This window comes from Rhinoraja longicauda, chromosome 22 (assembly GCF_053455715.1).
Source record: "Rhinoraja longicauda isolate Sanriku21f chromosome 22, sRhiLon1.1, whole genome shotgun sequence".
Classification (NCBI taxonomy): domain Eukaryota; kingdom Metazoa; phylum Chordata; class Chondrichthyes; order Rajiformes; family Arhynchobatidae; genus Rhinoraja; species Rhinoraja longicauda.
Genome location: NC_135974.1, coordinates 27,573,580 through 27,597,080, shown reverse-complemented (window position 1 = coordinate 27,597,080; position 23,501 = coordinate 27,573,580). Strand labels below are relative to the sequence as shown.

Sequence of the window (23,501 nt, the reverse complement as noted above, 5' to 3'; positions counted from 1 at the left end):
CGAACCATTGGTTAAAAAATTGCAGACCAAAAGAATGAACAAATCCTGTAGTAATAAAGATCTTCCTGATAACTAGATCAAAGTTCAAGATGTAACCATAACTTAACCGTCAATATATTCAAAATCTGAAATGAAACCAACCTGCAGCTTTGTGGCAGAAGGATCCCAAAGCGAGACATCATCCCAAGTAGTGTTTTTTAGGTAGAAATCATTTGGTTCAAACTGTTTAAAATCCTGGAATAAGAGTAATTCTACTATTGAACTCATTAGTTCTTAAAAACTGAAGCTTTGTTAAAACAATTTTCTTACAATTTCTATATTTACACTCAATATAAATCAATCCCATAAAACTGTAAGCAGCAAAATGATACAAACTTCAGTTCTCAAAATGCAGTATTACTTCAATAGTAATTTGTCCAATAGATGCAAATTCAATGCCAAAGCATTCAACGGCTGTCACAGCAGGAGTGTCCAGACAAATGATAATGCATCTTATAGTAAAGCAGGATTATCAGATCCATTCCCTTGCAATTTTTTGTCCCGAGAGTGCAATTTCAATTCCCTTTTTAAAGCCTTATGTAATCTTTTCCAGGGCTCTTACAGTCACTGTTCCATGTTATAAATATCCACTTACTCAACCGAGGTTAGATTTTTACAAATTAATAATAGTCTATTTGCGACCAAACAATATTTTATGCAGGATTACTATTATTCCCCTATATATTCTATCCAAATTTGAAATCTGTGCCACCTGGCCTTTAAAGCATTGCTTCTAAGTACAGTTCCCTCTACTTATCATATTAAAACAGTCATGCTTTTATATATCTTCAATTTTCTTCTCAACCGCCTATGCTCTGAAAAGAGTAATCTAAACATTGTCTAGAATCTTTTTTTTGTAAAACAGTCTTGGATCTTCACAACCTCTCTTAACAGTAGTGGCCAGAATTGGATACAATCCTCTTGTTGTGGCCAAACAAATAACTTATTCCCTGTTCTCATACAACTTGTGGGGATCTTATGCAGTTTTCCTGCTTTTACATTCTTTGCCATAAACTCTACGCACCACTCCATCAATACATAACAATACATCAAGAACACTGCCATTTGATCTACATTGTCTCATTCTTTCGGCCAATTACTTTATTTCATTGTATTAAATTCCATCTGCCATCCATGTGCCTGCGGAATTCCACATTCTGCCAGCCTGTCTTCTTGCAGTCTCCTACTTTCTTCCTCACTGTATACCATCATTTCAAGTTCTGCACTATTAGAAAATATTTGAAATTTTACCCTACATATCCAGATCCAATCAGCACTTGTGGCATTATGGAATAAACTTAGTAAATTCGGTAATAATTTGTCACATCTCACTCAGAAGAGCATTATTTTATCATATCAGAATAACATCTCCCCACCGTAGCAATTTATCTACAGCTTAAGAACAGCAAATTCTGGACCATCATATAATAAATGTAATAGCTTGCTATTTTCATTTTGAAAAGCTAACAAAATCTTGGTACAATTAGGATGTGGTATAATTTCAACCCCTTCCAAAATACATTCTACTTACCTCAATATGGTCTTTACAATAATCTAACCCAATATCAGTAAGGATTTTTTTCACCGTTTTACGAGCTTTTCTTAGATTTGCAAGGTTGTTAACAGGAAGCTGGTACATAGTTTCTGTACAAACCAAAAAGAGCACAGGTAAGCCCTGATGGAATTATTTTCAAAATAAGGTTAAATGTGGTAGAATTACCAAGAACTACTTTAATTATTAAGCAAACCAAGTGAAACCACTGTTGGAATGAAAGAAATATACATGTACATTTTCTTTGTTGTGTATGGATTTCTTCAAATGCTTAATATCCCATTCCATTACCGATTATGTTCAAATGTCAGAGTTAATTTTCATACCAGATTCCACTTTACTTGTGAACTGATCAATCAAGCTTAAGAGGTAAAATTGGCAGGCCAGCAATAGATTTGTATATCACTGATGAATTCTGATATAATGGAAATGACTGATGCAGTCTCTCAAGGGAATCAGATCCAGAAGATTAAGACCATTGTGACTTGGTCATTTGGATTCAGAACTGACTTAACTCAGAAGACAGAGGGTTGTGGTGGAAAGGTTATTCTGGCTGGAAGTCTGAGACCAGCGGAATTACGGAGGTATCTGTGTTGGGGCTCTGTTGTTTCTGAAAAATATACAAACAACTAATGGGCGGCACGGTAGCGCAGCGGTAGAGTGGCTGCTTTACAGCGAATGCAGCGCCGGAGACTCAGGTTCGATCCTGACTACGGGTGCTGCACTGTAAGGAGTTTGTACGTTCTCCCCGTGACCTGCGTGGGTTTTCTCCGAGATCTTCGGTTTTCTCCCACACTCCAAAGACGTACAGGTATGTAGGTTAATTGGCTGGGTAAATGTAAAAATTGTCCCTAGTGGGTGTAGGATAGTGTTAATGTACGGGGATCGCTGGGCAGCACGGACTTGGTGGGCTGAAAAGGCCTGTTTCCGGCTGTATATATATGATATGATAACTAGGATATTAATGTAAATGAGTTGGTTAGTAAGTTTGCAGATGACACCAAAACCGGTGAAGTAAGGAAGGCTGCCAAAGTATTCGTTGCCTTATAGATCAGCTATAGTAATGGATGGAGAAAAAGCAGATGGAGTTTAACCCGACCGAGCATGAGGTGTAGCATTTTGGGGGGTCAAATGGAAGGGGAAAGTATACAGTTAAAGGCAAGAGCCTTAACTGCATTGTTATACAGCGGGATCTTGGGATTCAAGTCCATAGTTCCCTGAATGTAGCAACACAAGTGGATAAAGGCGGCGTATGGTTTGCTCGACTTCTTCGGTCAGGGCATGAGTATAAGAGTCAGGAAGTCATGTTGCAGCTTTGCAGGGGTCTGGTTGAGGCCGTATTTGCAATATCGTGCGCAGTTCTGATCGCTCCATTACTAGGACATGAAGGCTTTGTAGAGGATATAGAACAGATTTATGTTGTTCATGTCATGTTCATCTAATCATGCTGCCTTGATTAGAGGGCATTAGCTAGAAGAGGCTGGATAAGCTTGGATTATTTTCTCTGGACAATCATTACTTTCCAGGGGATACCCGACAAAGATATGTAAAATTGTGAGAGGCATAGATAGGGTAGACAACTATACCCTTTTACCCCTTGGTCGAAATGTCAAACTTTAAAGTGACAGGTAAAATTTAAAGGAGATGTGCACGGCAATTAATTTTTTTTATTTTTTTTACAGGGTGTGGTAGATGCCTGAAACACTCTGCCAAGAGTGATGAACGGGGTAGGTACTCTCAGGGCTTTTAAGAAACTTTGATCTGCTGGAGTTCCAGAGGTCCGACCGCAGGAGACAATTTCAACCCACCGATCGGCCGCACTAGTACCGATGAGGTAAACATCGGTCCCCTCACCCAGCCTGGGTACATTTGGGTTGGGGGGGGAGGGAATATTTCTGGAAGTGGGGTTAAAGTGTGCTCTCGTGGATTTTTTCCAGTTTAAAGGAAGTGCCAGGCCACCAGTTGCCAGAAAATCAATGGTGGACCTGTAGAAGGAAGACTGTGAAACATCCACAAACTAAGGGAATATCACATCAAATGAAGCCTCTTGGGCTTCATGATAACGATGTCCTGTGGAGCACACACAACAGGTATGTATTGGTATAAAATTTTTGAGGAGAATTCAAAGTGCTGGAATAACCCAGCAGATCAGACATCATGTCTGGGGGACATGGATAGGCGACATCTTGGAATGTCGCCTACCCATGTCCTCCAGAGATGCTGCCTGACCTACTAAGCAACTCCAGCACTTTGTGTTCTACGCAAGATTTCATCATCTGAAGCTCCTTGTAACTGATTAAGAAAGTTGTCTGACTGAAAATAATAATAATTAAAGAAAGGAAAACGAAGATCAAGATTTCATTTTTTTCCAGACCTCTCAACTGTTAAATTATAACAAATTAAAAAGCATTTCATTCTGGTTTGCGCTCATTTAACTAAGACATTAGTAAACTATTCAATATCTCAAGATGTTTAACTTCTCCAGGATTTGCTAGTGTGCAGTGAACTCAAATAAACCTGGTAGAATTCAGTGTCTGGATTCATGCATGAAGAATGGCCATTTTGTTGATGTGGCTCAGCCATACAAGTAATTTTGAAACCAAACCCACAGAGTTAAACAGTGGATTATTCACATGCACCTAATATTACAACGCACACCAGGAAATAACTTAAATCCATACTTTTACTAATGCCTGTAGATCAAACCTCCACCATATCTCAACATGACAATTCTCTGATAACATTTCCTAAAATTCAACAGAACCCCAAATTTAGGAGGGAAATATCAACCTAATATATTTCCATAAATATTGGTAGGAGGAATCAAAAGGCAGATTATTTAAATAGCGAGAGCCTGCAAATGAGTCAAGTTCAGAGAGATTTAATTATTGTAGTGCACAAATGAAGGAATTGTGTTACCAAAAAGCTGCACGGATTGAGTCGGCATTCCTTGGAGTGTAGAAGAATGTTGGTTGACCTTCCTCAAAATGATCCTAAGAGATTTGACAGGGAGGATTTAAATATTTTCATAAGTGGAAGTCACAAACTATGGGGACATACCTACAAAATAAAGGGCTGGTAAGTGAAATTAAAATGCAAGGAGATTTTAAGGGCAGTGAAGTTCTGGAATGCTCTGTGACAGAGGTTGAGGATAGCCAAACCATTAGATATATCTAAGGCAGAGATAGATAAATACTAGAAAGATCGAGGAATTGAGGGTTATAGGGAACTGGCGAGGTGTAAGGCAACCTTTTGGCTATGATCATATTTAATGGTAGGGCAAGCTTGAGCTCCTTCCTTCATTGTTTTCTTGAAATCTCTTTTGATTACTCATTAATGAGAAGTGAATTAAGTTCCAAATTGTAACAAGTTTAGACTCCAGGAAGTTACAGAAACCAGAATTATAGAACAGTTTGCACCCCCTGGAGGCCACACATATATTAAATATTATTGATGCGGAAAACTGTAAAAAAGTAATAAAATACGGGAACCACTCCAGTGGAACAGCATTGGCAGAGAACGTTAATGTTAATGTTTTACATTGAAAATATTTCTTTAAATACCTGGATCAGCAAAAGTCTGTATTTTAGATTCCAACACATTGAATAAACCATCTCACCTGAACTTTTGTCCCCAGATTTAACAGTTTGTCGATGAAGGGGATCTCTGCAGGAAACAAAGTGCAGCTTTTGACTAAGATTTTTTTAAATGGACAAAATGTCAAAACAACTAATTGGCAGCATGAAAATTAAAAGGTTAATCAGAAAGGAAAATATGTAATAAATCGTTCAAATATTGGCACATGGAACTAATTTGATATAGCCTACTTACTATCAGAGTTGGGCAGTTACAATGCTTCATTAGAAATATTTTTGGTGAGCACGCCTGGTACTTAAGGTTGAATATTTGATATATTAAATAATCTGAACATGACAGTGATTTGAAGTAATTCCAGGTAAGAAAAGATATTCTACAGAAGATATCAGATAATATAATAGATAAGGGGATTTGCAACCTTAGTGGATTAGATTAAATTTTACACATTTACATCTGGAAATTTAGATTAAAAAGATCACCTAATTAAACAATCAAATAAATTAGAGCTTTCAAACATGAAAATGTCCAAAGGAAATTATACCTTCAATAGACGTTAATTTGGTGCACAATTTCTCTTTTCCTTCGCCCTCAATTGTATCATGCCACTGATCAGTCTTTTCCAACCAAGCAGTCTGGTGGGTAAATGAGATTTAAACATACATTTAAAATATTTGTTATTTTAAAATATTCTCAACCCAAGTTGCCATGCAGTTGATTTATTAGCAAAGTTTTTACAATGGTCCATAAAACCTGCACAATTGTAAAACCCTTATTATGCCTCGACTCAAATTAAAAGTGGATTAATATTCTGAAACATCTTAATTTGCATTTTTTTTAAAACGGCATTTAGTTGCTATGTATGAAAAGGTAGATTTTTTGTGATGTATGAAAGGAGTTTACTCGTCCAAGTCACTGTAACCAAACACTGCAATGTAAAAAATAAATGGTTAAAAGCAAGAAAATGTTATGGAAGAAAAACTTAAGGACCAAAGTTGCTTCATCATACACAAGCTCCAACTGCTCTGCCACAAACAATATGAACAGCAGTTTACAAGATTCAGTCATCTTGAGTCAGATTTTGATTTGCAAACTATTTATGCATAAGGGAAGATATATCCATTAACTATGCATCAGTAGAGCTGCTCAGCAAAATTGAAATGTTGTGAAATCAGACCTGACATATTAAAATAAGTGTCAATATTTCTCCATCCATACTAAAATACATCACCTAAACATAAATATCAACAAGATGTGCAATGCCAAATAGCCACACAGAAAAAGATAGAAATGGCCAGGTTTGGGAAATTAAATACACTCATTACAACCCTAGAGGTGTAAAATGGTTGACCGAGTTAAAAAAATAGATATGCTTGAATGTCAGCAATAGGTATCTGCAATTACTTTCACTATGAAGCAAAATATAAACTTTTAATATGCAATTATACAGATGCATTCATTGGGTCAATAATATTAACAAACTGAGGCATATAAAGTTTTCAATTTTATTCAGTCGTTATTTCCGCAAAATCTAGGTTGGAGAACAACCATTTTTGCGAGTAAAGCACACTGTAAATCAGTGCTTCTTAAACCATTTCAGTGTCATTCACCCTTGAGTCTTTATCACAAAATTTCATTCACCCTCGACTAAATTTTCTTATGTTTTTTTGGTAATTTTCATATTATTCTCCCTTGTGAGAAAAATATATAAATATCTGAATAAATTAAGTCATTCACCCCTCTAGTTTCATTCACCCCAAAATAATTTCATTCACCCTTGCGTGAACTATTCACCAGTTTAAGAAGCACTGCTGCAAATAACAAATACTTATCGCACATTTTTCTGAGTAAAGAAAAGCTAAAAGCCTGCCGTTTTGAGATTACACAAGTTTAGCCCACAAGTTGTTTGAGACAGGCCTATTCTTAAAAGATATAACTTCCTTTCTTTTCCTGCATTTTATTTCAATTTACACTGCCATTTAGATAGAACTCAACATCTCATGTGTAGCAAAACACTTTTTTGGGGTGAAATACCAGAGGTTTGCCATCAAGACTAATTATATTACAAGTGGTATCAAGCCAGAGGAGTGAAAGTATAGTTTAAGCATACCAATGTTATTAGCTAGTGATAAAATTACTTTGTTTTACAGCTTGCTAAACATATAAAATAGTTCAGCCATGGCAATGACTATAAAGTAGAATACCATTCCTTCAGTTTGGCAGGAACATTTCCTCCCGCAATTAGTGTTGATGCCACAAGTTAGATGGATGCAGCGAGGGAAGCATAATAAAGAATTGGAGAGATAGCACATTGGAGATACGCCAAACTGAATAAAGTACAATTCAACCTCGTGCAGTGATTTATATATAGACCAGCTAATGAAATAGCACAGATTAAGAACACCTAAAATATGTTAAGGGCCCAAAGTGGACCTTTCTCCATTGCAAATTCGTACCGAAAAATATTTTTTGAAAAAATGCAATACTGCATTTTATCTTGCAATTTAGTTTAGTAGGGACATTATTGCATACATCCTCTTGCTTACTAGCAAGGATTAGACAATGGCACAGCAGGTGACATTGCTGCCTCGCAGCTCCAATGGTTCAACCCTGACTTTGAATGTTGCCTGCATACTTTTCCATTTCTCTGTGAGCTTCCACTGAATGTACTGACTTTAACTCATATCGCAAAGATGTGATGGTACATGACCTATTGCAAATTGCCCCCTCCCCCCGGGTGCAGCAATCCATGAGAGAATAGGCTACAAACTGGTACTGATGAATATGATCTTACACCTTGCATAGGTTTGGTAGTTGAATGTGTCATTAAAACCATAAACCACACACTATTTTCTTTAAAAGACAATGCATCAGACTGCACTAAAGCAAAGATCTAAAGATTCCCAATTCTTGTGTGTTTAATCCTACAATATTGCCATTTTAAAATATCACTATATAATTGGATCACAGCTTGATATGCTTGCTTTCATTGGTCAGGACATTGAGTGCAAGAGTCAGGAGGTCACGTTGCAGCTTTACAAAACTGGTACTGCCACATTCGAAGTATTACAATTCAATTTGCCCCATTACAGAAGGATGCAGGGAGGGCGCAGAAGCTGTTTATCATGTTGTTACATTGCTTAAAGTGTATTAGCTGTAACGCGAGGTTGGATAAACTTGGACCTTTTTCTGGAGCAGAGACTGAGGGACAACTTGGTAAAAATCTATAAATTATGAAATCTATAAATTATAAGATAGACAGTCAGAATGTTTTTCCCATGGTGGAAATGTCAATGACTAGAGGACATAAGTTTAAGGGGGGGAGGAGACACGTTTAAAGGAGAAATGTGGGGCAAGTTTTTTTTAACGCAGAGTGGTGGGTGCCCGAAGTGCACCGCCAGGGGTGGTGGAGGAAGCATATACGACAGTGGTATTTTAGATACACACATTAATATCCAGGGAATGGAAGGATGCGGATCACGCACAGGCAGAGTTTACATTGACATCATGCTCAGCGCATATTGTAGGCCATAGTGCTGTAATGTTCTATCTTCAATCAGATTTCCTCAGCAATCCATTTTTGATACTCTCTTCACTTCTTTCCTTCAATTCTTTTCCTTAATTCTTTTCATTAATGACCACACAACTGTTTCACCTTCCCAAACAACTAATAGAGATGTGCTTTTCAGTTTATGGGGTCCCACCATCTTCCTGTTGGAAGCAGCAATTTACTTGTACATCTGCCATTTTAGTATGTTTCTTTAAATGGCCATCATACAGTCCCCGCTTCAATGAAGAAACCAAAAAGCAGACTAGCTGACCATTTTGCAGAAGACCTCCTTTCAATTCTGCAAGTTGATCCCATGTTTCATCTCACTCCCATACAGACCTACTGCTTACGACTCCTCATTCTAATGAAGCTCAACATGAGCTCAGAGAACAGTTACCCTTCTTTTGATTAGATGTGTTACTTCCTTCCTGACGCAGGTAATTGGCAATTCTTGTATTGCAAATCATATTTCCAGCATTGTACTTTTTATATTATGGATCTTCTATTTTGTTCTCTGTGCTCTGTAACTTTTTGGAATTGCAGAAGACTATTGACTCCATTCCCCTTAAAGATGTTGCCTGGCCTGTCAAAACTTCAAAGAATTGGTTGTTTTTATTTCAGCTATACTTCTTCCATGTTTAATCGACCTTCCAAATCTTCAACTGCCAGCCTTGATAAAAAAATATTTTTTTCCAGCTATATAGGAGGATCAAAGTAATAGGTTTTGGCTATTTTCACAAATCTCTACCAACCAACTCTACCCATTTCCAGTCACCATCTTGGTATTAACCAGACAGCCCCTTAACCTTGAACCACAACTGTGAAATGTTATCCTTTATTTACTTCCATCCTGGTGGAAAACCACTTTCCTCCCACCTCTGCCTCAAATTACCAGTTAATATCAGCACCAGTTTGTAAATTTCAGCATTTTATAGTTCATTACCTAGAACCTAATTCCATATACGGTCATGTGACATTGAGCCTTGTGTCATATTAGCACACCGCCAACCTCAACTCTTCAAAGATATTGTTTTCCAAGTTTTAACTAATTTTGTTCCATTTTCTTCACCACCCCATCCTTTTCTTAATTAGCCAGCTTTAATCCAAATCCCATTCTTTCTCTCCAACCTATTCCTTTGCTCCAGAGATGCTGCCTGACCCACTGAGTTACTCCAGCATTTTGTCTACCCTTGATTTAAACCAGCATCTGCAGTTCTTTCCTGCACATCAACATCTTTTCGCCATGTTCTTAAAGCTTGTAACTTGAATAAACCCTTTAGTCCAGTTCCCCCATCTGTTTGATTTAGCACATTTGCAGTATCCCTGTAAAGTACCCAGACATATTCCCACATTTATAAAAATTGATGCTTTTGTTCCCAGCAAACAAACAAATTAAAACAAATTTGCTATTTGCTAAAATTCTTTAGATATGTAAAAAGGAAGATTTGTGAAGACAAATATAGGTCCCTTACTGTCAGAGGCAGGTGAATTTATAATGGGAAAAAAGGAAATGGCAGAACAGTTAAACGAGTATTTTGGTTCTGTCTTCACTAAGGAAGACACAAACAATCTCTCAGAAATACTAGTGCACCGAGTATCTAGTGGGAGAGAGGAACTGAAGGGAATCCACATTAGTCAGGAAATGGTGTTAGGTCAACTGTTGGTATTGAAGGCAGATAAATCCCCAGGGCCTGATGGTCTGCACCCCGGAGTACTCAAGGAGAGGGCCCTAGAAATCGTGGATACATTGGTGATCATTTTCCAATGTTCTCTCGACTATGGATCAGTTCCTGTGGACTGGAGGGTAGCCAATGCAACGGGGAATTATCGACCAGTTAGCCGTACATCGGTGGTGGGGAAGATGCTTGAGTCGATTATTAAAGATGTTATAGCAGCGCATTTGGAAATAAATGACAGGATCAGTAAGTCAGCATGGATTTATGAAGGGGAAATCATGCTTGACTAATCTACTGGAAGTTTTTGAGGATGTAACAAATAGAATGGATATGGGAGAGCCAGTGGATGTGTGTATCTGGACTTTCAAAAAGCCTTTGACAAGGTCCCACACAAGGGATTAGTGTGCAAAATTAGAGCACATGGTAGTCAGAGTAGGGTATTGACATGGATAGAAAACTGGTTAGCAGACAGGAAGCAAAGAGTAGGAATTAACAGGTCCTCTTCAGAATGGCAGGCAGTGACTAGTTGGGTGCCACAAGCTTCGGTACTGGGACCCCAGTAATTGACAATACATATTAACGGCACGGTAGCGCAGCGGTAGAGTTGCTGCTTTACAGCGAATGCAGCGCCGGAGACTCAGGTTCGATCCTGACTACGGGTGCTGCACTGTAAGGAGTTTGTACGTTCTCCCCGTGACCTGCGTGGGTTTTCTCCGAGATCTTCGGTTTCCTCCCACACTCCAAAGACGTACAGGTATGTAGGTTAATTGGCTGGGTAAATGTAAAAATTGTCCCTAGTGGGTGTAGGATAGTGTTAATGTACGGGGATCACTGGGCGGCACGGACTTGGAGGGCCGAAAAGGCCTGTTTCCGGCTGTAGATATATGATATGATATGATAGACGGGGAAATTAGATGTGACATCTCAACGTTTGCGGATGACACGACGCTGGGTGGCAGTGTGAGCTGCGACGAGGATGCTATGAGGCTACAGGGTGACTTGGATAGGTTGGGTAAGTGGACAGATGCATGGCAGATGCAGTACAATGCGGATAAATGTGAGGTTATCCAATTTGGTGGCAAGAACAGGAAGACAGATTATTATCTGAATGGTGTCAGATTAGGAAAAGAGAGGAGTAACAAGACCTGGATGTGCTTGTACACCAGTCACTGAAAGTAAGCATGCAGGTCAGCAGGCAGTGCAAGAGGATTTGAGTTTAGGAGCAAGGAGGTCCTACTGCAGTTGTACAGGACTCTGGTGAGACCGCACCTGGAGTATTGTGTGCAATTTTGGTCTCCTAATTTGAGGAAGCACATTATTGCTATTGAGGGAGCACAACATAGGTTCACCAGGTTAATTCCCGGGATGGCGGGACTGACATATGATAAAAAGGGGTCAACTGAGCTTGTAATCACTGGAATTTAGAAGGATGAGAGGGGATCTTATAGAAACATTTAAAATAATTAAAGGATTGGATAGGCTAGATGCAGGAAAAATGTTCCCGATGTTGGGGGGGGTCCAGAATCAGGGGTCACAGTTTAAGAATAAGGGGTAGGACATTTAGGACTGAGATGAGGAAAAACTTCACCTAGAGAGTTGTGAATCTGTGGAATTCTCTGCCACAGAAGGCAGTGGAGGCCAATTCACTGGATGTTTACAAGAGAGAATTAGATTTAGCTTTTAGGGCTAAAGGAATCAAGGGATATGGGGAAAAAGCAGGGACAGGGTACTGATTTTGGATGATCAGCCATGAACATATTGAATGGCGGTGCTGGCTCGAAGGGCCGAATGGCCTACTCCTGCACCCATTTTTCTATGTTTATAATTATTTGGTACCAAAATTTCAATTAATGTAGACTTCAAAGCAACCATTTAGAAGTATAACAATACTTTTCCTAAGCATCCAAAACATGTTGTCCAGCAGTTTAGACAGAGTGCAGCATGTTCCAAATATAAAGAATCTTAAACTTCAGTTGTTCACAAGATTTCCAAAATGGCAAATTGCTCTGAAAAGTTCAAAACTAATTGCGAAGATGGATGGACATCTATATCCTCCCCGTATAAAAGTTCTTCAAATTGTCCATACTTAAAAAGAATAAATCCTTTCATCAATCTCAATAATGCATATTACCAAAACAGATCACCAAAAATGCAGAGTAAAACAGTGTCTGCAAGAAACTTCACCTCACAATATATAGAAACTTAAGAGCCACAATCCTTGTCACAAATCTCAACAAATCAATGGACCTTCCTTCCGCAGATTCCAACCATGTGCACCCCAACCGATTACCCCATTCAAATCAAAATTCTTGGGCAACCTCATGAAATATAGTAATCAGAGTGACAAGTGACTTTCGTCCATTTTAATCACTTTACTGTTCAAATCTACTTTACTGAAAGAACAATGATGCATCAGGTACATTATATGTTTACCAAATCATATTTTGGTTAATTAAACAAGATAAATCACAATGTCTTATGTCGCGTAAATTTAAAGGGTTGGTTTTTGCGCGTGGCGTTCAATATCCTACCCGTAGGTTTCATCCATCCAGCAACATCCAACTACCCAGCTCTCTCTGGAGTCTTCAACAAGCCACAAGCACCAGATACAAGTTCCTTGTCATTAGCTCAGCTGTTTTCCACATGCATGCTGAACTTTAAATGTTCCTAAGTTGCAACTGTTCATTTAAGAGATCTGACCACCACTTACAATAGACAAAGCATATCTTATAACTAAACCAGCCAACCACCACCTCACAGCCACATTTATCAACGTGGCTGAAAGCACTAAGACCACTCCAGATCATTGAGCTCTGCAGTGTTTCATTGCCCCAGTGACCAAGAAACATATGTAGCTTGCTCCTCAACTCCAAATAATTCCCCCGAATTATCAATGATTGTGATAAAACTTATTTTCTCTCAAGTTATATGCTCTAGAAACAAAAATGAAATATTATTGGGGTAGCCAGCATGCACTTTGTCAGGAGAGGATTCTCCTAAGAATGGCATGGATGGAGACTTCTTGTCTATTTCCTATTTACAACACAGTGTATCGGTATTGCAAAATTGTATGAGAATTACATTTTAAATATTATGACAGTGTTGCATTGCAAAATTCAGAAAAAAACTGACAATCTATTTTTGATAGAAGCAATATTGGGAAGCATTTGGTTCCCAAAAGTGTAGGTATTGAAAGGGGGCACATGCCCATCACACTTCCCTGGCATTTTCCTGCCATCACTCAATGCTTTTTAATATGTATTTTTCCACATTTTAAAAATAGGAACGCGAGGGGCAATTTTTTCACACGGATAGCGGTGGGTATATGGAAAGCTGCCAGATAGTTGAGGCAGATACTACAACATTTAAATGAAAGAACATGGGCAAAATTGAGTAACATGTTGTGTAATTTTAATCTGGGCTACATCAGGTTTTTGTTTCAATTGTGCATTCAATGATTTCTAAGCCTTTTTTTGGCTATTAAGTCTTCTGGGTGATGAGTTTAAACATATGATTGTCCCAGATTGGCAGTATTTTTAAAAAGTAAGGAACTCATTAATGGCGTGTTTGCAATCTGACCAGTACGTGTAAATAAATTTGTTAATAAATTCTCGTACATGAGCATTCGGGTCATCAATCTAGTCTGCAAAAGTTGTACACCAGACTATTATGTTTAACTATTACCCAGGAAGTTTGCACTTTTTGATCGCTGGAATTCATTTTGTCGCTTCTGATTTGCCCAGTGGCTTTGAAGTTCCAGTTCCACGCAACCTCTTTCACTCAAGCTTCCCTTTCCAGATATCTGGTCAAAAGTCAACTTCTAATTTGTCTGCAAAGCAGCAGCTCACTAATCCACTTTGCAAAAAAATGATTGGATAAGAGTCAAGCTCAATATCAAAATTTAAAATAATCATACATATATATGATTATTGTATGAATTATAAACCAGCTATCTCTCAAACACATCTCTGCCAAAGGTTAACAAAAATCAAATACTGCAGTCATTCTTCACCAGTAGAAATGAAAAATCTAGGTATGCATACATAGTACATGGATTTTCATATTTACTAGACCAAGTGGACCCGATAGGCCTAAACCTCTCCTGCATTGGATGCAGCACACTCCCCTCCCCCCCCCTCTTATCCTTCCTCCCCCCTTCCATCCACATTATCCTCCCTCCACCCCCCTCCCTCCCTAGGAGATAGATTTAAACTTTAAAATGTGGTTAACTTTAAAAATATAACCAATTTCTATGAAACTTCTTCCATTCGCACCAAATTTGGTCTCCAAATTTGAGGAAGGATATTCTTGCTATGGAGGGCGTGCAGCGTAGGTAGGTTCACTAGGTTAATTCCCGGAATGGCGGGACTGTCGTATGTTGAAAGGCTGGAGCGATTGGGCTTGTATACACTGGAATTTAGACGGATGAGGGGGGATCTTATTGAAACATATAAGATAATTAGGGGATTGGACACATTAGAGGCAGGAAACATGTTCCCAATGTTGGGGGAGTCCAGAACAAGGGGCCACAGTTTAAGAATAAGGGGTAGGCCATTTAGAATGGAGATGAGGAAGAACTTTTTCAGTCAGAGAGTGGTGAAGGTGTGGAATTCTCTGCCTCAGAAGGCAGTGGAGGCCAGTTCGTTGGATGCTTTCAAGAGAGAGCTGGATAGAGCTCTTAAGGATAGCGGAGTGAGGGGGTATGGGGAGAAGGCAGGAACGGGGTACTGATTGAGAGTGATCAGCCATGATCGCATTGAATGGCGGTGCTGGCTCGAAGGGCTGAATGGCCTACTCCTGCACCTATTGTCTATTGTCTATTGTCAAATGATGGCAAGGTAGGCCTAAAATTGTCGTGCTATCGTGTACCGTTTTGGCTGTAGTTCAGGAACAAACAAACGAGAGTTTTAGCATATAGATAAGTATCACTTATTGGTTAAAACTGTAATAAAAACCAAGGTCTTATAATTAAATCTGTACCTTAAAGCCTCAAATTTGCCATGTCTAATAGAATAAGCTACTTTCATCTAAAAAGTATTTGCAAACCTGAGCCTTTAATGGTAATTATTGAATTTTTGTGACCAAAAAACTTCAGTTCGTTTGTGGTCCCTTTTTGAAATGTATACCAATTTACACTTAGATACAAGGATCACGAATGAAAGCTCGAACTTTGACATCAATGAGAAACTTTTTAGACTGCTGGAAGATATTGATGGGCTGGTCAATTGAGTAGTGAGGTGGCAAAGGAAATTTAATCCAAAGTGTAGTTTAAGGTATTTGGGGACACAGAAAGGCAAGGGAAAAAAACACAAATGGGAGAACAAAATGGTGTTAAGAAACACACAGAATCTTGGAACTTACATCCTCAGATCTGCAAAGGTAGCAGAACAGGTTATTAATGTAGTGAAAAATGCACAAGTGATGCTTTTCTTCACTAGTGGAGGCATAGGTTAAAGCAGCGAGGTTATGCTAGAACTATATACAACTCTCCTTGGGCCACAGCTTTAAATAGTCTACAGTTCGGATCACATACAGGAAAGATGAGAATGCACAAGGTGCAGATGAAACTCAAATACAGAGTGCGGTTTTGGAAAGTTTTAGCTACGAGGAATGATTAGATAATTTGGGAGTGTGTTTGTTAGAAGATGACCAGAGATTTAATTGAGATATATATAATTTTGAAGGGAACAGATCAGGCAAATCAAAAGGACCCATTTACCTTAGTACAGCAATTAAAAGCCAAAATATCGGGAGAAAAAAAAACCCCAGTCTGTTTGGGCTTAAATTAATACTCAACAAGGGTGGTGATCATCGTGATTAACAAATGCTTCGATACCCAAAGAGCTGCAGTTACACGAATAATGAGTCAATTCTGAAAGGTAGAATTAGGCAGGAAAGCGACAATGAGCCAACATTTTCATATTATTTCATATTTCATATACAGCACGGAAACAGGCCTTTTCGGCCCACCAAGTTCGATACACCAACACTAACACTATTAACACTATCCTACACACACTAGGGACAATTTTTACATTTACCCAGTCAATTAACCTACATACCTGTACGTCTTTGGAGTGTGGGAGGAAACCGAAGATCTCGGAGGAAACCGAAGATCTCGGAGAAAACCCACGCAGGTCACGGGGAGAACGTACAAACTCCTTACAGTACAGCACCCGTAGTCAGGATCGAACCTGAGTCTCCGGCACTACATTAGCTGTAAAGCAGCAACTCTACCGCTGTGCTACCGTTTCTTCCATGTTTAGTTTTCAGAATCTATTTTATAAATTTAATCATACCCCTATGCAAGCTCAAAATAGTAAATTCCTTCACTGCAGCAGCGACAAACTCAAAAGTAATCAATGGTTTGTTTTAATCCCTGCTTTACAGCACCTCACACCTAAAACTGACCAATGTGCACCTGATATGTGGCTAAAGTGATATTTTCAGTTCAGAGCTCAAACACAATGCCTTTTAATAAATTCATATAAAGTAATGAAACATGATAGGGCCACAGTTTTGAACTACTGGACTATTTCCAAATGTTTATGACACTGCAGCCTAACGACCTACCCTGCAATTAAATGTTCTTAAATATATGCAGTTTCAGAAGATTTACAATGCCTACCATGCACTATTTATTTTAACAAATATTAATTCTAACGGCACATATCTAAACCCTCGGAATCATTATGAGTTCCTAACATCCTTTCTTCTTCAGGGCTGCAGATTAAATGCAATTTCTTCTGACGGTTGTATCACTACCTCAAAAGCATTAAAGAAAAACTAATGAGTTCTTCAAAATTATCCTTCGGCACCATGACAAAAAATGTATTTCACTGTACCTGGTACATGTGACATCAAAGAAACCATTGAACCTTGACAGTTGATCGTCGGGAAATAAAGCACAGGAACATTAGAGCAAAGAGTAATTTTAACCTCAAAAGATCTTTTTTTTTGCCATTTTCATTTAGGATTTAGTGATTCAAACAGAAACATTAGCTAAAGATAATCTAATTTTTGCTGTACATGTACCCATAAAACTGGTAAATGCACATCAGGAACTTGACCAAATATCTTCATTCATCTAACTAAAGCAATTAGGACAACTTTTAAATTGGTCGATGTATAAAGCAGGGAACAAAATCAAGACTTAAATCATCGAACACATTGGCAGATTCAGGTTATTAAATTGTGTTAACTTTCTTTGCTTTTACTTCCTAGTGATTTGTTATATAGACCATCATGCCATTAGTGAAATCAACATCTCTGGGAATTAATATGCTTTAAGCACCTCTCACAATATGCAAATTACTTTCCAAATTCAGGCAAAGTTTCTCTCCAAATGCGTAATTTAAATCTTTAGACATTTATTTACAAAACAATAAAAATACCAAATTTCACTTCAAATTCAAAGATAAATGGCAGTAGCATTCACTATCTATACAGAATAAATGCCACATTAAGTATATAATGTACAAGCTTTTACTTTCTTTGAGGACTTAAATTCTAACAAGCTTAATGATAAAGACTACAACAAGCAGTTGCCAAATAGTTGCCAATTATGCAGTTCATCTATATTTTCCCTGCATTCACAAAAGCAGTGAACATATTAGCTGCCAGGACTTGTATGACATAAAATAATTTTAAGATTTACAAAGAAGCAAAGCCTCTACCTGTGAAGAGTACTGCCAGTATAATAAACCAAATAATCCTGGGATAAATATTCTACTAGGGATCAACCCCAAATGTTGAAACATTTCATGATTATATAGACATTAAATTCCCTTGCCAACATTGATCTAATCAGATTTGTACAAACTCAGATGCATCTACACTGGTTAAAATAGACAATAGGTGCAGGAGTAGGCCATTCGGTCCTTTGAGCCAGCACCGCCATTCAATGTGATCATGGCTGATCATTCTCAATCAGTACCCTGTTCCTGCCTTCTCCCCATACCCCCTGACTCTGCTATCCTTAAGAGCTCTATCCAGATCTCTCTCGAATGCATTCAGAGAATTGGCCTCCACTGCCTTCTGAGGCAGAGAATTGCACAGATTTACAACTCTCTGACTGAAAAAGGTTTTCCTCATCTCCGTTCTAAATGGCCTACCCCTTATTCTTAAACTGTGGCTCCTGGTTCTGGACTCCCCCAACATTGGGAACATGTTTCCTGCCTCTAACATGTCCAACCCCTTAATAATCTTATATGTTTCGATAAGATCCCCTCTCATCCTTCTAAATTCCAGTGTATACAAGCCTAGTCGCTCCAGTCTTTCAACATATGACAGTCGCCATTCCGGGAATCAACCTAGTAAACCTACGCTGCACGCCCCCAATAGCAAGAATATCCTTCCTCAAATTTGGGGAACAAAACTGCACACAGTACACCAGGTGCGGTCTCACTAGGGCCCTGTACAACTGCAGGACCTCTTTGCTCCTATACTCAACTCCTTTTGTTATGAAGGCCAACATCCTATTGGCTTTCTTCACTGCCTGCTGTACCTGCATGCTTCCTTTCAGTGACTGATGCACTAGGACACCCAGATCTCGTTGTACGTCCCCTTTCCTAACTTGACACCATTCAGATAATAATCTGCCTTATTTTATAAGGTACCATATTTTATATTGCCAAGTACCATCTATTATATTGCCAAGAATAAATGGAAATATTACAGTAATCCTGCCTGGCATAACTGAAAGAACCAAGATAACATCCCATTTCAAGATGTATAATTTTCAAATGATTGCCACAATTCAGTCAGGTAAACATCGAAAGCATAGCACACAGGATAAACCTAATCCTTGTCTATCTAAATCCAAGATAATGGCTAGAAAAAATTTAAAGGGAAATTTAGCAGTCACACAATAAATTAATTTTGGTATTTAAAAGAGATGAGGTCATATTTTTCCGTTATGAACATTTGTACACTCTTTGGAATACTAACAATGAACCCGTCAGGGTGAAATTTCACTGTCAAGGACATATCTGCATTCAACAGTTGAAATTCTCAAGTGTCAACCATATTACTTCTCTGGCAACATCCAATTAATGCTGAATGGTTGTGCATGCTTTTTTGTTTTGACTTGGCACTTCAGACAGTTGTCATTAAAAAGTTGTGCAAAAATCCTGCAGTGTTTTAAACCAAGGTTAAAAAAAGAATCCTATTGAATAGAAATTAAGGTAATTAGGGGAAGAATTAAGAAAATTGATTTAGCACAAAATATACCTAACAGAAGAGTTTTATTTTTATTATCAATAAAGATTTTTTTTCCTGCCACCATAAAGTAAAATTTAGAAACAAAGTAATAATGGTTCCTCACAAACCCTGGAGCTACCAGTGGACCATAGTTAAAATTAATGCATAGTGTAATTTAAGAATGAGCCCTTCAGCCAACACAATGGTTCATGTGGCATAATGCGATTGAGGTACCCATATGCAGACAACTGACATCTTTAGTTTGATTGCAAATACATGATCAGTTAGCTATTCTCCATTAGGCATTAAGGAAACTTCACCTATTCTGATGGTAGAGGGGATGGAGTTCCCACTCTACAACACTTTCAGTCATCTCAATGGGAAGGTACGAGAAAACTGCATCAGATGCCGCTAAGTAGAAACTTTGCAAGTTACTAGATTTTGAATTTCATAGCCAAGTTCATTACCCACTTGGCATAGGTACTGAAGCCCAGCCAATCTTGTAAACCTTAGCCTAAGCCACAAAGGCAAAAAAGTAAAAGATTTCTTGTAAAGAAATAGAAATGTACAATGACTTTAAGTAAGCCATGAAGATATCCCTCATGCCAGAAAAAAACCATTATTCTTAACATGTACTCTAAAGAGCTGGGAGAAAAATCATGCACATAACCACTGAAGACAATTGAACTGAAGAGAAATTGTGTTCAGCTACACCTTAACATGGACTAAACAAACACACAATTTCTAAACATTTACATGCCAAATAAAGGAACTAATGGCGGCCATAAAAAACAATTAGAATTGTCCACCAATTTTGTAAACAGTGTATCCCATTTGTGTAACCTAGCCATAGCAATGTGTAATATTAAAAATGATATAATAGATTCAAAATTTGGCAAGTTCACATCCTACTCTACAGTTTATTAAATCACATGCATTACATGACATATCCTGCAGATTAAAAAAAAATAATGGCACCATGCACCATTTTGAGCCATATAGTAACAAAAAATAGTTGGGGACAAAATCCTGAGAAATAGACTAAAATTTAGATAACCAAAGTTACCTGAAACTACAAGATTACCTGATAAATTATACACATCTCCTAACCTAATGATAAATGGCAGTAATATAAGGTGCTATCAATTTTTTTTACCCATATACATTTGAAAGATAATTTCTTGGTAAATTAAAACATAGGTGTAGAACACATTTGATTACACCGGTGTCTCACTACATCACTGAATTTGTAAGCCCAAAACATATTTTGAAACAACCAACTTAAACAATTATCCTTTAATTAGACAATGGGGGGGGGGGGGGGGGGGGGGAGATGAAGACGGACCAATCTAGAACCAATACTTGAATGAGTTGACCCAAAAAACAGAGTCAACCAAAAAACTCTTCAGTTATTCTTTAACATCAAAAAACTCATGCGTATTTTGCCTTGAACTCGTGGTCATCAAATGAATCTGGTTCTCCAAAGTCACGGCCAATAATTATGGACACAATCAATATGGAGCTGGATCTTAAGCAAATTACTATGTTTTCCTGACATCACGTCAGTGAAAACATATCTAGTGAAGTTTTACTGAATTAACTACATTCTTGCAAGGCACTTGCCAGAATGTGCTTTATATGTAACCCAATGTTACATATAAAGCTACAGGTGGCGCTGTATTGGGAGCGTCCGCCCTTTCCCCTCAGCATTTATTTCACCAAAAACTCCTCATCCTGCATCTGGAGGCTCCAAACCAGCTTCTGGAGAGCGCCTCCTGCTGCACCCAGTATTGATTTTCATTTTCTGCATGGCTGCATTACAATATGGGTGGGGGCGGTTGTGCACGCAAGAAAGGAAAATTGGTTTGCCATCGGATTATACAGAAAACACTACAACCGAAATCGATTTGAATGCAACAAGAATTTTTTAATGAACTATTTTATTTGTTGTACAACAGTTCTAAATGCCTTTTCCTGAAAACCCGTCAGAAAAGGTTGCAACATTTTGAACCTGATAACGGTTGGATCACGATACGTTTTCTCCAAAGAACACGTGCTAAACATTTCTACTTAAGCAATTACAAAACTGGGGATCCCTGAATCTATTCATGTCTGCAGTGGAGCAGTACTCGCGCCATTTTACAGCAACGTCACAGCCGGCAACCAGTCCAGAGGTGCACATTTTAACATTATCATCGTCAACTTATCCCATCCCTAAATATTATCAGCATCATAAAATATGCAGAACTGTCACCGAGTGAACTCACGTGAATACTTATATGTAAATTAACAAATAAATTAAATCACAGTTTCCATCCACCCCGTCTTGTCTAGGGCGTTCCTTGCTGTCTGGATTGGTTGAACATGCTGTCTAAAGACCATGGAGCACTAGAAAAGGTATTGAGCAAATGTGTAAACAAATGTTCGATCAGATTCACGACTGATGCCTCACACAGCTTAACCGGTAACAATTATTAATTTAAATTTTAGTTGTCCAGGACAGAGCTGATTTTGAGGGAGCTCGAAATTAACTGAACTAATGTACCCATAGATCAAACAACCTCTGAACAGGGGAGCTTCTTTTGAAAAAAAACCTTGGCCATCCAGTTTTGAGGAACACTTTTGGGTGATATTGTAATCCACGATTAGGAAAAGCAACACTAACATCGATTGGTTGCCTTGACCTATCATATATACATCAAATCAATACATAGTAAATTATACTAATATCTGAATCCCCACCTAACTTTGAAGTACAGCAAACACACACAAATGTTGACAATTATAAATGATTGTTTAGTATAACTGATGCCGGCTCACAAATTGTGCATTTTGCAAATTAATCGAGCGTTAATACATTTTTTAAATCTCATGCGAATAGGGAACATAGACAGGATAAAACAATCGTTACCGCTGGATCTGTTACCTTAGGTCGATTCATCTTTGTCCATAAAGTGCTAGTTGTTAGAGATAAACTACTCGCATACATCGCACACGGTTATTTTTTTTTAACGACAACCCAATGCAAAAGGAAAAAAAATAGGTCGTTTTTTTTTGTTTGGACTATATGTGCACAAAAAAAAAATCTCACTCATAATAACTTGTTAGAAGAAAAAGAAATGTTCTCACCTTGTTTTTTGGGGGGTTTTTTTGCGCTGATTATTTTGTTTTAATTGTTCAGTTAAAGCGCGAGCCGGGGCCGGCAGCAGTGAGAAGAACGCGAGCCGCAAACAAAGGGCCTCCTCCTCCTGCTGCCGCTTCAATCTCCTCACATCAACCCCCGAGCGGCCGAGCTTCCAGCGCTCACTGAAAGAGGGAGCTGTTTAGTGAGTGGCAAAAGAGGAGGAGGAGGAGGAGGAGAGGAGAGGAGGGGGGGAAAAAAGACAACTGAACGCCGCCGGACAAGCGGCTCCCCGCAATATTCCTTTTTTTCCACCAAAAAAAACAACAAAGCCTCAAACCCGATCGAGCGAACTTTTTTTTCCTCCCCGGACCGATAACTTTCTGAGGCGCTGGGCCGCGAAGGGGGGGTAAAAGAGGGGGGCGAAAATTCAATCTCTCTCGGACAATAATTCACTGAGCCTCCGCTGCTCAAAATGGCGGCCGAGAAAGAACGGAAGTGACGTGGGCGCCTTATTTGCATAGGGGACTATTGTCCAATAGGGAGCAGAGTTTGAGCAGCACTACTTTCAGGGCAATTCTTCCAAAGTAAGAGGTGGTTGCCCACTATTCATGGTCTTATTTCTGCCCAATAAATGGTTAACAAGGGTGGTGTTGGTGGAAGAATAGGTTTGGTTCAGGTTGTATAAGCTACCCTACCTCCCCACCCCCCCTGGCTGTATTCTCGCGAGGGTTGTGCAGACGAAACTCCCCGGGCGTCCAGGAGGGG

The 23,501-nt window shown here is 38.6% G+C and overlaps 1 protein-coding gene across 2 annotated transcripts in view; it reads right to left on the bottom strand.

The window, feature by feature from the left end:
- adnpb (activity-dependent neuroprotector homeobox b) overlaps positions 1-23,204 on the bottom strand; it is a 33,169-nt gene extending 9,965 nt beyond the window's left edge. Inside the window, exons 1-5 of one of the 2 annotated variants that reach the window (XM_078418994.1) lie at positions 22,742-23,204; positions 5,730-5,820; positions 5,211-5,257; positions 1,571-1,683; positions 142-234 (exon numbers count right to left, since the gene is read on the bottom strand). In XM_078418994.1, coding sequence (XP_078275120.1) covers positions 142-234; positions 1,571-1,678 — 201 coding nt within the window. In that variant the 5' untranslated portion in view covers positions 1,679-1,683; positions 5,211-5,257; positions 5,730-5,820; positions 22,742-23,204. Of the gene's footprint in view, positions 1-141; positions 235-1,570; positions 1,684-5,210; positions 5,258-5,729; positions 5,821-22,538; positions 22,655-22,741 lie in introns of those variants that run through there. The other variant, XM_078418995.1, reaches the window with a different exon arrangement.
- Positions 23,205-23,501: the final 297 nt, after the last annotated feature.